The sequence below is a fragment of the Entelurus aequoreus genome, linkage group LG28 (assembly GCF_033978785.1).
Source record: "Entelurus aequoreus isolate RoL-2023_Sb linkage group LG28, RoL_Eaeq_v1.1, whole genome shotgun sequence".
In the NCBI taxonomy this organism is placed as follows: Eukaryota; Metazoa; Chordata; class Actinopteri; order Syngnathiformes; family Syngnathidae; genus Entelurus; species Entelurus aequoreus.
In genome coordinates this window covers 11161554-11177820 of record NC_084758.1, presented here as the reverse complement: position 1 = coordinate 11177820, position 16267 = coordinate 11161554, and the positions used below count along the sequence as shown (strand labels likewise).

General features: G+C 36.0%; 1 protein-coding gene across 1 annotated transcript in view; it reads right to left on the bottom strand.

Moving 5' to 3' along the window:
- The window catches only part of LOC133644894 (LIM domain-binding protein 2-like), a 443135-nt gene that overhangs the window by 381826 nt on the left and 45042 nt on the right, over positions 1-16267 (bottom strand). Inside the window, exon 2 of the mRNA XM_062039648.1 lies at positions 6401-6891. Within this exon, the coding sequence (XP_061895632.1) occupies positions 6401-6532 (132 nt within the window). The 5' untranslated portion in view covers positions 6533-6891. The remainder of the gene's footprint in view (positions 1-6400; positions 6892-16267) is intronic.

The following is a 16267-nucleotide window of genomic DNA, read 5'->3' as shown; positions in this document are numbered from 1 at the left end:
AACGCACCGCAAACTAATTAAAGCCAGTAGTTGTGCACCAGAACGCACCGTAAACTAATTTAAGCAAGTAGTTGTGCACCTGAACGCACCGCAAACTAAATAAGGCCAGTAGTTGTGCACCTGAAAGCTCCGCAAACTAATTAAGGCAAGTAGTTGTGCACCTGAATGCACCGCAAATATAAGGCTAGTAGTTGTGCAAATGAACGCACCGCAAACTAATTAAAGCCAGTAGTTGTGCACCAGAACGCACCGTAAACTAATTTAAGCAAGTAGTTGTGCACCTGAACGCACCGCAAACTAAATAAGGCCAGTAGTTGTGCACCTGAAAGCTCCGCAAACTAATTAAGGCAAGTAGTTGTGCACCTGAATGCACCGTAAACCAATTAAAGCAAGTAGTTGTGCACCTGAACGCACCGTAAACCAATTAAAGCAAGTAGTTGTGCACCTGAACGCACCGCAAACTAATTAAAGCAAGTAGTTGTGCACATGAACGCACCGCAAACTAATTAAGGCAAGGAGTTGTGCACTTGAACGCACCGCAAACTAAATAAGATTCAGATTCAGATAGGTCTTTATAATAAGTTGTGCACCTGAACGCACTGCAAACTAAAAAAAGCCAGTAGTTGTGCACCTGAACGCACCGCAAACTAATTAAGGCAAGTGGTTGTGCACCTGAACGCACCGCAAACTAAATCTGTGCACCTGAACGCCCCCTGCAAACTAAATAAGGCAAGTAGTTGTGCATATGAACGCACCGCAAACTAATTAAAGCCAGTAGTTGTGCACCAGAACGCACCGTAAACTAATTTAAGCAAGTAGTTGTGCACATGAACGCACCGCAAACTAATTAAAGCCAGTAGTTGTGCACCAGAACGCACCGTAAACTAATTTAAGCAAGTAGTTGTGCACCTGAACGCACCGCAAACTAAATAAGGCCAGTAGTTGTGCACCTGAAAGCTCCGCAAACTAATTAAGGCAAGTAGTTGTGCACCTGAACGCACCGCAAACTAATTAAGGCAAGTAGTTGTGCACCTGAACGCACGTAAACCAATTAAAGCAAGTAGTTGTGCACCTGAACGCACCGTAAACCAATTAAAGCAAGTAGTTGTGCACCTGAACGCACCGCAAACTAATTAAAGCAAGTAGTTGTGCACATGAACGCACCGCAAACTAATTAAGGCAAGGAGTTGTGCACTTGAACGCACCGCAAACTAAATAAGATTCAGATTCAGATAGGTCTTTATAATAAGTTGTGCACCTGAACGCACTGCAAACTAAAAAAAGCCAGTAGTTGTGCACCTGAACGCACCGCAAACTAATTAAGGCAAGTGGTTGTGCACCTGAACGCACCGCAAACTAAATCTGTGCACCTGAACGCCCCCTGCAAACTAAATAAGGCAAGTAGTTGTGCATATGAACGCACCGCAAACTAAATAAGGCAAGTAGTTGTGCACCTGAATGCACCGCAAACTAAATAAGGCAAGGAGTTGTGCACCTGAACGCACCGCAACCTAAATAAGGCAAGCAGTTGTACACCTGAACACACCGCAAACTAATAAAGACAAACAGTTGTGCACCTGAACGCACCACAAACTAATTAAAGCAAGTAGTGGTGCACCTGAACGCACCGCAAACTAACTAAGGCAAGTAGATGTGCACCTGAACGCCAACTGAAAACTAAATAAGGCAAATACCTGTGCACCTGAACGCACCGCAAACTAAATAAGGCAAGTAATTGTGCACCTGAACGCACCGCAAACTAACTAAGGCAAGTAGATGTGCACCTGAACGCCAACTGCAAACTAAATAAGGCAAGTAGATGTGTACCTGAACGCAATGCTAACTAAATAAGGCTAGTAGGTGTGCACCTGAACGCACCACAAACTAAATCTGTGCACCTGAACGCCCCCTGCAAACTAAATAAGGCAAGTAGTTGTGCATCTGAACGCAACGCAAACTAAATAAGGCAAGTAGATGTGCACCTGAATGCACCGCAAACTAATTAAGGCAAGTAGTTGTGCACCGGAACGCACCGCAAACTAAATAAGGCAAGTAATTGTGCACCTGAACGCACCGCAAACTAACTAAGGCAAGTAGATGTGCACCTGAATGCACCGCAAACTAAATAAGGCAAGTAATTGTGCACCTGAACGCACCGCAAACTAAATAAGGCAAGTAGATGTGCACCTGAACGCACCGCAAACTAAATAAGGCAAGTAGTTGTGCACCTGAACTCATTGCAGACTAAATAAGATTCAGATTCAGATAGGTCTTTATAATAAGTTGTGCACCTGAACGCACCGCAAAATAATTAAGGCAAGTAGATGTGCACCTGAACAAACCGGAAACTAAATAAGGCAAGTAGATGTGCACCTGTACGCACCACAAACTAAATAAGGCAAGTAGATGTGCACCTGAACGCACCGCAAACTAAATAAAGCAAGTAGTTGTGCACCTGAACTCATTGCAGACTAAATAAGATTCAGATTCAGATAGGTCTTTATAATAAGTTGTGCACCTGAACGCACCGCAAACTAAAAAAGGCAAGTAGATGTGCACCTGAACGCACCGCAAACTAAATAAGGCAAGTAGATGTGCACCTGAACGCACCACAAACTAAATACGGCAAGTAGATGTGCACCTGAACGCACCGCAAACTAATTTAAGGCCAGCAATTGTGCACCTGAACACACCGCAAACTAAATAAGGCAAGTAGTTGTGCACCTGAACACACCACAAACTAAATAAGGCAAGTAGTTGTGCACCTGAACTCATTGCAGACTTAATAAGATTCAGATTCAGATAGGTCTTTATAATAAGTTGTGCACCTGAACACACCACAAACTAAATAAGGCAAGTAGATGTGCACCTGAACACACCGCAAACTAAATAAGGCAAGTAGATGTGCACCTGAACGCACCACAAACTTAATAAGGCAAGTAGTTGTGCACCTGAACGCACCGCAAACTAAATAAGGCAAGTAGTTGTGCACCTGAACTCATTGCAGACTAAATAAGATTCAGATTCAGATAGGTCTTTATAATAAGTTGTGCACCTGAACGCCCCCTGCAAACTAAAAAAGGCAAGTAGATGTGCACCTGAACGCACCACAAACTAAATACGGCAAGTAGATGTGCACCTGAACGCACTGCAAACTAAATAAGGCAAGTAGATGTGCACCTGAACGCACCGCAAACTAAATAAGGCAAGTAGTTCTGCACCTGAACACACCACAAACTTAATAAGGCAAGTAGTTGTCCCCTGAACGCACCGCAAACTAAATAAGGCAAGTAGTTGTGCACCTGAACTCATTGCAGACTAAATAAGATTCAGATTCAGATAGGTCTTTATAATAAGTTGTGCACCTGAACGCACCGCAAACTAAAAAAGGCAAGTAGATGTGCACCTGAACGCACCGCAAACTAAATAAGGCAAGTAGATGTGCACCTGAACGCACCACAAACTAAATACGGCAAGTAGATGTGCACCTGAACGCACCGCAAACTAATTTAAGGCCAGCAATTGTGCACCTGAACACACCGCAAACTAAATAAGGCAAGTAGTTGTGCACCTGAACACACCACAAACTAAATAAGGCAAGTAGTTGTGCACCTGAACTCATTGCAGACTTAATAAGATTCAGATTCAGATAGGTCTTTATAATAAGTTGTGCACCTGAACACACCACAAACTAAATAAGGCAAGTAGATGTGCACCTGAACACACCGCAAACTAAATAAGGCAAGTAGATGTGCACCTGAACGCACCACAAACTTAATAAGGCAAGTAGTTGTGCACCTGAACGCACCGCAAACTAAATAAGGCAAGTAGTTGTGCACCTGAACTCATTGCAGACTAAATAAGATTCAGATTCAGATAGGTCTTTATAATAAGTTGTGCACCTGAACGCACCGCAAACTAAAAAAGGCAAGTAGATGTGCACCTGAACGCACCGCAAACTAAATAAGGCAAGTAGATGTGCACCTGAACGCACCGCAAACTAAATAAGGCAAGTAGATGTGCACCTGAACGCACCGCAAACTAAATAAAGCAAGTAGTTGTGCACCTGAACTCATTGCAGACTAAATAAGATTCAGATTCAGATAGGTCTTTATAATAAGTTGTGCACCTGAACGCACCGCAAACTAAAAAAGGCAAGTAGATGTGCACCTGAACGCACTGCAAACTAAATAAGGCAAGTAGATGTGCACCTGAACGCACCGCAAACTAAATAAGGCAAGTAGTTCTGCACCTGAACACACCACAAACTTAATAAGGCAAGTAGTTGTCCCCTGAACGCACCGCAAACTAAATAAGGCAAGTAGTTGTGCACCTGAACTCATTGCAGACTAAATAAGATTCAGATTCAGATAGGTCTTTATAATAAGTTGTGCACCTGAACGCACCGCAAACTAAAAAAGGCAAGTAGATGTGCACCTGAACGCACCGCAAACTAAATAAGGCAAGTAGATGTGCACCTGAACGCACCACAAACTAAATACGGCAAGTAGATGTGCACCTGAACGCACCGCAAACTAATTTAAGGCCAGCAATTGTGCACCTGAACACACCGCAAACTAAATAAGGCAAGTAGTTGTGCACCTGAACACACCACAAACTAAATAAGGCAAGTAGTTGTGCACCTGAACTCATTGCAGACTTAATAAGATTCAGATTCAGATAGGTCTTTATAATAAGTTGTGCACCTGAACACACCACAAACTAAATAAGGCAAGTAGATGTGCACCTGAACACACCGCAAACTAAATAAGGCAAGTAGATGTGCACCTGAACGCACCACAAACTTAATAAGGCAAGTAGTTGTGCACCTGAACGCACCGCAAACTAAATAAGGCAAGTAGTTGTGCACCTGAACTCATTGCAGACTAAATAAGATTCAGATTCAGATAGGTCTTTATAATAAGTTGTGCACCTGAACGCACCGCAAACTAAAAAAGGCAAGTAGATGTGCACCTGAACGCACCGCAAACTAAATAAGGCAAGTAGATGTGCACCTGAACGCACCGCAAACTAAATAAGGCAAGTAGATGTGCACCTGAACGCACCGCAAACTAAATAAAGCAAGTAGTTGTGCACCTGAACTCATTGCAGACTAAATAAGATTCAGATTCAGATAGGTCTTTATAATAAGTTGTGCACCTGAACGCACCGCAAACTAAAAAAGGCAAGTAGATGTGCACCTGAACGCACCGCAAACTAAATAAGGCAAGTAGATGTGCACCTGAACGCACCGCAAACTAAATAAGGCAAGTAGATGTGCACCTGAACGCACCGCAAACTAAATAAAGCAAGTAGTTGTGCACCTGAACTCATTGCAGACTAAATAAGATTCAGATTCAGATAGGTCTTTATAATAAGTTGTGCACCTGAACGCACCGCAAACTAAAAAAGGCAAGTAGATGTGCTCCGGAACGCACCGCAAACTAAATAAGGCAAGTCGATGTGCACCTGAACGCACCGCAAACTAATTTAAGGCCAGCAATTGTGCACCTGAACACACCACAAACTAAATAAGGCAAGTAGATGTGCACCTGAACGCACCACAAACTAAATACGGCAAGTAGATGTGCACCTGAACGCACCGCAAACTAAATAAGGCAAGTAGTTGTGCACCTGAACGCACCGCAAACTAAATAAGGCAAGTAGATGTGCTCCGGAACGCACCGCAAACTAAATAAGGCAAGTAGATGTGCACCTGAACGCACCACAAACTTAATAAGGCAAGTAGATGTGCACCTGAACGCACCGCAAACTAAATAAAGCAAGTAGTTGTGCACCTGAACTCATTGCAGACTAAATAAGATTCAGATTCAGATAGGTCTTTATAATAAGTTGTGCACCTGAACGCACCGCAAACTAAAAAAGGCAAGTAGATGTGCACCTGAACGCACCGCAAACTAAATACGGCAAGTAGATGTGCACCTGAACGCACTGCAAACTAAATAAGGCAAGTAGATGTGCACCTGAACGCACCGCAAACTAAAAAAGGCAAGTAGATGTGCACCTGAACGCACCGCAAACTAATTTAAGGCCAGCAATTGTGCACCTGAACACACCACAAACTAAATAAGGCAAGTAGATGTGCACCTGAACGCACCGCAAACTAAATAAGGCAAGTAGATGTGCACTTGAACGCACCGCAAACTAAATAAGGCAAGTAGATGTGCACTTGAACGCACCGCAAACTAAATAAGGCAAGTAGATGTGCTCCGGAACGCACCGCAAACTAAATAAGGCAAGTAGATGTGCACCTGAACGCACCATCTCCGTGTCACGTCACGCGTGCTGCCCACTTTCACTCCGAGCACCCCCGTCCGCACCACCACCACCACCGCGGGGGGGTGACGTGCTCCTCCTCCGCCGCTCGGCTCGCACTCACCTCGGTGCGCGTCTGCAGCCGCTTGTTCATCTCGTAGATCCGGTACTCGGGCTGCACCACGTAGGGCGAGTGTCTCCGGTAGAAAGGTCCGAAGGGGGACGAGTAGAAGGGGTCGTGGTTGGCGTTGGACATGGCGGCGGCGGCGTGGCGGGACGAGGAGCGATCTCAGCACGCGGCGCGGGAAACGCACATGGAGGCGGCGGCTCCTCTGCGGGGACCCCCGGCGGAAAGCAGCCGCGGTCTGGGAGGCTGAAGCTGCTCTCTGCAACTTGGCTGCTGGAGCGAGGAAGAGGAGGAGGAGGAAGAGGGAGGCAGGGAGGGAGGCATGGTGGGAGGGGGGTGCATATGTTGGGGGTGTGGGGGGGGGGGGGGGTCGCTCCTTTCCTGCTCCGTCCGCCAACACTTTTTGTGCACTCTTGCAAAGTTCACGCGCACAGCGACGGTGGTGACGTCAGGTCCCCGCTGCCACTTCATTAGGAACACCCGGAGCCCTGTTGACAAAACACGATAATTGGCGGGGTTTTACAGACGTCATCTCGCAGCTGACCTCAGTTGTGCTAATGACACGCCGCTCAATTTGTTTGTATATCATTCACAATCCTTAAGTGGGACCAGAACACATGTTTATTTCATGCATTCTAAATAGTAAATAAAGGCTAGCAAAAGTCAGTTAACAATAAAGCTATGTGGAGTCACTCTATTCTGCCTATAAAGCGCTCTCAAAAACCCCCAACGAGGTTTTATATACATGATGTAAGTATATATGCAAAATAGTAACATTCATAATAACATGTAATATATACATGATTTAAGTATATATGTAATGTAGTAACATTCATAATAACATGTAATATATACATGATGTAAGTAAATATGGAATGTAGTAACATTCATAATAACATGTAATATATGCATGATGTAAGTATATATGTCGGGTAGTAACATTCATAATAACATGTAATATATACATGATGTAAGTATATATGGAATGTAGTAACATTCATAATAACATGTAATATATGCATGATGTAAGTATATATGTCGGGTAGTAACATTCATAATAACATGTAATATATACATGATGTAAGTATATATGTCAGGTAGTAACATTCATAATGAAAATGTCATATATACATGATGTAAGTATATATGTCATGTCGTAACATTCATAATAACATGTAATATATACATGATGTAAGTAAATATGGAATGTAGTAACATTCATAATAACATGTAATATATACATGATGTAAGTATATATGTCATGTAGTAACATTCATAATAACATGTAATATATACATGATGTAAGTATATATGTCATGTAGTAACATTCATAATAACATGTAATATATACATGGAATGTAGTAACATTCATAATAGTATGTAATATATATGTCATGTAGTAACATTCATAATAGCATGTAATATATGCATGATGTAAGTATATATGTCATGTAGTAACATTCATAATAACATGTAATATATACATGATGTAAGTAAATATGGAATGTAGTAACATTCATAATAGAGTGTAATATATACATGATGTAAGTAAATATGGAATGTAGTAACATTCATAATAACATGTAATATATACATGATGTAAGTATATATGTCATGTAGTAACATTCATAATAACATGTAATATATACATGATGTAAGTAAATATGGAATGTAGTAACATTCATAATAACATGTAATATATACATGATGGAAGTATATATGTCATGAAGTAACATTCATAATAACATGTAATATATACATGATGTAAGTATATATGTCATGTAGTAACATTCATAATAACATGTAATATATACATGATGTAAGTATATATGTCATGTAGTAACATTCATAATAACATGTAATATATACATGATGTAAGTATATATGTCATGTAGTAACATTCATAATAACATGTAATATATACATGATGTAAGTATATATGTAATGTAGTAACATTCATAATAACATGTAATATATACATGATGTAAGTATATATGTCATGTAGTAACATTCATAATAACATGTAATATATACATGATGTAAGTATATATGTCATGTAGTAACATTCATAATAACATGTAATATATACATGATGTAAGTATATATGTAATGTAGTAACATTCATAATAACATGTAATATATACATGATGTAAGTATATATGTCATGTAGTAACATTCATAATAACATGTAATATATACATGATGTAAGTAAATATGGAATGTAGTAACATTCATAATAACATGTAATATATGCATGATGTAAGTATATATGTCATGTAGTAACATTCATAATAACATGTAATATATGCATGATGTAAGTATATATGTAATGTAGTAACATTCATAATAACATGTAATATATACATGATGTAAGTATATATGGAATGTAGTAACATTCATAATAACATGTAATATATACATGATGTAAGTATACATGTCATGTAGTAACATTCATAATAACATGTAATATATACATGATGTAAGTATATATGTCATGTAGTAACATTCATAATAACATGTAATATATACATGATGTAAGTATATATGTCATGTAGTAACATTCATAATAACATGTAATATATACATGATGTAAGTATATAGGTCATGTAGTAACATTCATAATAACATGTAATATATACATGATGTAAGTATATATGTCATGTAGTAACATTCATAATAACATGTAATATATACATGATGTAAGTAAATATGGAATGTAGTAACAATCATAATAACATGTAATATATGCATGATGTAAGTATATATGTCATGTAGTAACATTCATAATAAAAATGTAATATATACATGATGTAAGTATATATGTCATGTAGTAACATTCATAATAACATGTAATATATACATGATATAAGTATATATGGAATGTAGTAACATTCATAATAACATGTAATATATACATGATGTAAGTATATATGTCATGTAGTAACATTCATAATAACATGTAATATATGCATGATGTAAGTATATATGTCATGTAGTAACATTCATAATAACATATACATGATGTAAGTATATATGTAATGTAGTAACATTCATAATAACATGTAATATATACATGATGTAAGTATATATGTCATGTAGTAACATTCATAATAACATGTAATATATACATGATGTAAGTATATATGTCATGTAGTAACATTCATAATAACATGTAATATATACATGATGTAAGCAAATATGGAATGTAGTAACATTCATAATAACATGTAATATATACATGATGTAAGTATATATGTAATGCAGTAACATTCATAATAAAATGTAATACATACATGATGTAAGTATATATGTAATGTAGTAACATTCATAATAACATGTAATATATACATGATGTAAGTATATATGTCAGGTAGTAACATTCATAATAAAATGTAATAAATACATGATGTAAGTATATATGTAATGTAGTAACATTCATAATAACATGTAATATATACATGATGTAAGTATATATGTCATGTAGTAACATTCATAATAACATGTAATATATACATGATGTAAGTAAATATGGAATGTAGTAACATTCATAATAACATGTAATATATGCATGATGTAAGTATATATGTCATGTAGTAACATTCATAATAACATGTAATATATACATGATGTAAGTATATATGTCATGTAGTAACATTCATAATAGTATGTAATATATACATGATGTAAGTATATATGTCATGTAGTAACATTCATAATAACATGTAATATTTGCATGATGTAAGTATATATGTAATGTAGTAACATTCATAATAACATGTAATATATGCATGATGTAAGTATATATGTAATGTAGTAACATTCATATAAAAAATGTAATATATACATGATGGAAGTATATATGTCAGGTAGTAACATTCATAATAAAAATGTAATATATACATGATGTAAGTATATATGTCATGTAGTAACATTCATAATAACATGTAATATATACATGATGTAAGTAAATATGGAATGTAGTAACATTCATAATAACATGTAATATATGCATGATGTAAGTATATATGTCATGTAGTAACATTCATAATAACATGTAATATATACATGATGTAAGTAAATATGGAATGTAGTAACATTCATAATAACATGTAATATATGCATGATGTAAGTATATATGTCATGTAGTAACATTCATAATAACATGTAATATATACATGATGGAAGTATATATGTCATGTAGTAACATTCATAATAACATGTAATATATACATGATGGAAGTATATATGTCATGTAGTAACATTCATAATAACATGTAATATATACATGATGTAAGTATATATGTCATGTAGTAACATTCATAATAACATGTAATATATACATGATGGAAGTATATATGTCATGTAGTAACATTCATAATAACATGTAATATATACATGATGTAAGTATATATGTCATGTAGTAACATTCATAATAGTATGTAATATATACATGATGGAAGTATATATGTCATGTAGTAACATTCATAATAAAAATGTAATATATACATGATGTAAGTATATATGTCATGTAGTAACATTCATAATAGTATGTAATATATACATGATGTAAGTATATATGTCATGTAGTAACATTCATAATAGTATGTAATATATACATGATGGAAGTATATATGTAATGTAGTAACATTCATAATAACATGTAATATATGCATGATGTAAGTATATATGTAATGTAGTAACATTCATAATAACATGTAATATATACATGATGGAAGTATATATGTCAGGTAGTAACATTCATAATAAAAATGTAATATATACATGATGTAAGTATATATGTCATGTAGTAACATTCATAATAACATGTAATATATACATGATGTAAGTATATATGTCATGTAGTAACATTCATAATAACATGTAATATATACATGATGGAAGTATATATGTCATGTAGTAACATTCATAATAACATGTAATATATACATGATGTAAGTATATAGGTCATGTAGTAACATTCATAATAGTATGTAATATATACATGATGTAAGTATATATGTCAAGTAGTAACATTCATAATAACATATAATATATACATGATGTAAGTATATATGTCATGTAGTAACATTCATAATAACATGTAATATATACATGATGTAAGTAAATATGGAATGTAGTAACATTCATAATAACATGTAATATATGCATGATGTAAGTATATATGTCATGTAGTAACATTCATAATAACATGTAATATATACATGATGTAAGTATATATGTAATGTAGTAACATTCATAATAACATGTAATATATACATGATGTAAGTATATATGTCATGTAGTAACATTCATAATAACATGTAATATATACATGATGTAAGTATATATGTCATGTAGTAACATTCATAATAACATGTAATATATACATGATGTAAGTATATATGCAATGTAGTAACATTCATAATAACATGTAATATATACATGATGTAAGTATATATGTAATGTAGTAACATTCATAATAACATGTAATATATACATGATGTAAGTATATATGTCATGTAGTAACATTCATAATAACATGTAATATATGCATGATGTAAGTATATATGTAATGTAGTAACATTCATTATAGTATGTAATATATACATGATGTAAGTATATATGTCATGAAGTAACATTCATAATAACATGTAATATATACATGATGTAAGTATATATGTCATGTAGTAACATTCATAATAACATGTAATATATACATGATGTAAGTATATATGTCATGTAGTAACATTCATAATAACATGTAATATATGCATGATGTAAGTATATATGTAATGTAGTAACATTCATAATAGTATGTAATATATACATGATGTAAGTATATATGTCATGAAGTAACATTCATAATAACATGTAATATATACATGATGTAAGTATATATGTCATGTAGTAATTGTCACGGCGTGGACTCGTACCCGCATTCCTTGAAGAGCTCCGCTACCGGTATGTCACCCTTTGAATGCTCTTTGGGCTATCAACCCCCTTTGTTTCCCCAACAGGAACAAGAGATATCGGTTCCTTCGACTAAGGCCCATACCACAAAGTGTCAGAGGGTGTGGAGAGCCGCTCGAGCTGCTCTACAGAGAGCTTCTGTGAAAATGTGCCGCCACGCCAACCGTCGTCGCATCCCCGCTCCATCCTATCGGCCAGGACAGCAAGTTTTGTTACTGGCTAAGGACCTTAACCTTCAGGTACCATCTAAGAAATTAGCACCACGTTATGTGGGTCCGTTCCCCATCACCTCTATCATTAACCCCGTATCTGTCAAGCTGGCTCTCCCACCCTCGGTCAAGAGACACTCAGTGGTACATGTTTCTCAGATAAAGCCGGTAGCGGAGAGCGCTCTGTCCCCTCCTGTCCCTGCCCCCCCTCTCCCTCTAGGTTCTTGCCGAATGGGGATCAGGTTTGGACGGTTAGAGAGATCCTCAGGGTCCGTCGACAAGGTAGGGGGGGCTCGTATATCTGGTCGACTGGGAAGGATATGGACCAGAGGACAGATCTTGGGTGCCAGCCTCCTACCTTGCCGACCCCTCGCTTCTAGAGGATTTCTACCGTGCCAATCCTGATGCTCCCCGGGTGCCTCGCCTAAGGGGGGGGATACTGTCACGGCGTGGACTCGTACCCGCATTCCTCCTGCAACTGTTTGTCAGAGTTTCTCCTCTGGCTGCTTGTCTGGACGCGGCCCACCCACGCAGCAACAAGGCTGCAGACAATTGTGCATCAGCACACCTGGACTTGACGAGAGGGAGCAGCATAAGAGCCAGCGGAACCCAGGAGATCTTCGCCAGAACGTAGCCAAGCTCCCCCGAGTAAGCATCACGTCTGGCACCCCTCCCTCGCTCCTTGCTCGCCTTCTTTGTGCTCTTCCTCGTTCCTTATTGATGTCCTTTGTGTCGTCCACAGTGTCTTCCCTGTTACCCGAGTTCGTGTCTTGCCTCCCGACTCCCTCCCGGATCTTTGCTTGCCTCCCTCGATCCTTGACCACTGCCTGGACATTGACATCGTTGCCCCTCTCCTGCCCTCGACTGCTTGCCTCCCCGCTGACTGCCTCTTTGCCTTCCCCCTTGGATTTGGTGAAAGATTCACTCAACACGCACCGACAACACCCACTGGTAAATATCACATTGTTAATTCCACACATAGTCACTAGTGGTAGCATACACACCCCACATATTCATCAAAGGTTTAAAGGCCTACTGAAATGATTTTTTTTATTTAAATGGGAATAGCAGATCCATTCTGTGTGTCATACTTGATCATTTTGCGATATTGCCATATTTTTGCTGAAAGGATTTAGTAGAGAAAATCGACGATAAAGTTCGCAACTTTTGCTCGCTGATAAAAGAAAAGCCTTGCCTGTACCGGAAGTAGCGTGACGTCACAGGAGCTAGGATTCCTCACAATTCATTAAAATTAAAATTGCAAAAGATGTCCAGAATACTGTGGAATTATGAAATGAAAACAGAGCTTTTTGTATAGGATTCTACGGGGTACCATAACTTCCGTTATTCGGACTTCGTCACGCGCATACGTCATCATACCGCGATGTTTCAGCCGGATATTTCCCGGGAATTTTAAAATGTCACTTTATAAATTAACCCGGCCGTATTGGCATGTGTTGCAATGTTAAGATTTCATCATTGATATATAAACTATCAGACTGCGTGGTCGGTAGTAGTGGCTTTCAGTAGGCCTTTAAATAAACCTTCTAAACGGCAGTTCTGCCTTGGTGTCGCCTCCTTCCCTTTGACATTACATAACAGTAATATAACAAATAACAAAAACAGCCAGAAAATAATTTTGTATTAAAGAGGACAAGAAATGGTGATAAAAATACGATCATAATGAATACCTAAATATCAATATCATCATTTTAGTATTGTTTGTATACCGATACTATCCTGGGTATAAATAATATCGACATCTGGATTGATCACCCCTACTTTACATTGATACTTTAGCGATTAGCTTCTTCCTTTTCCTCTCGTCCTCCAGTGATAATATTAGTTGGGAAAACCTACGTTATTTTCCGCCATGGCAATGAAAATGAATATCCGAGAAGCGGCTTCGCACTGCGGATGGACGACACGTTCCTTACAGCCTGCTCTCAAATTAGAGCTGGTGTTCTGGCGAGACATGCCCCCTCCTGGAATGCATGCATGTGTGTAACAAGGAATAAGTAGATATAATAATGTCAGGAATATGTAGATATAATAATGTCAGGTATATGTAGATATAATAATGTCAGGAATATGTAGATATAATAATGTCAGGAATATGTAGATATAATAATGTCAGGAATATGTAATTATAATAATGTCAGGTATATTTAGATATAATAATGTCAGGAATATGTAATTATAATAATGTCAGGAATATGTAATTATAATAATGTCAGGTATATTTAGATATAATAATGTCAGGTATATTTAGATATAATAATGTCAGGAATATGTACATATAATAATGTCAGGAATATGTAATTATAATAATGTCAGGAATATGTAGATATAATAAGGTCAGGAATATGTAGATATAATAATGTCAGGTATATGTAGATATAATAATGTCAGTATATGTAGATATAATAATGTCAGGAATATGTAGATATAATAATGTCAGGAATATGTAGATATACTAATGTCAGTATATGTAGATATAATAATGTCAGTATATGTAGATATAATAATGTCAGGAATATGTAGATATAATAATGTCAGGAATATGTAGATATAATAATGTCAGTTATATGTAGATATAATAATGTCAGGAATAAGTAGATATAATAATGTCAGGAATATGTAGATATAATAATGTCAGGAATATGTAGATATAATAATGTCAGGAATATGTAGATATAATAATGTCAGGTATATGTAGATATAATAATGTCAGGTACATGTAGATATAATAATGTCAGGAATAAGTAGATATAATAATGTCAGGAATATGTAGATATAATAATGTCAGGAATATGTAGATATAATAATGTCAGGTATATGTAGATATAATAATGTCAGGAATATGTAGATAAAATAATGTCAGGAATCTGTAGATATAATAATGTCAGGTATATGTAGATATAATAATGTCAGGTATATGTAGATATAATAATGTCAGGAATATGTAGATATAATAATGTCAGAAATATGTAGCTATAATAATGTCAGGAATATGTAGATACAATAATGTCAGTATATGTAGATATAATAATGTCAGGAATATGTAGATATAATAATGTCAGGTATATGTAGATATAATAATGTCAGGAATAAGTAGATATAATAATTTCAGGTATATGTAGATATAATAATGTCAGGAATATGTAATTATAATAATGTCAGGTATATGCAGATATAATAATGTCAGGAATATGTAGATATAATAATGTCAGTATATGTAGATATAATAATGTCAGGAATATGTAATTATAATAATGTCAGGTATATGTAGATATAATAATGTCAGGAATATGTAGATATAATAATGTCAGGTATATGTAGATGTAATAATGTCAGGTATATGTAGATATAATAATGTCAGGTATATGTAGATATAATAATGTCAGGAATATGTAGATATAATAATGTCAGGTATATGTAGATATAATAATGTCAGTATATGTAGATATAATGTCAGGAATATGTAGATATAATAATGTCAGTATATGTAGATATAATAATGTCAGGTATATGTAGATATAATAATGTCAGGAATATGTAGATATAATAATGTCAGGAATATGTAGATATAATGTCAGGAATATGTAAATATAATAATGTCAGTATATGTAGATATAATAATGTCAGGAATATGTAGATATAATAATGTCAGGTATATGTAGAT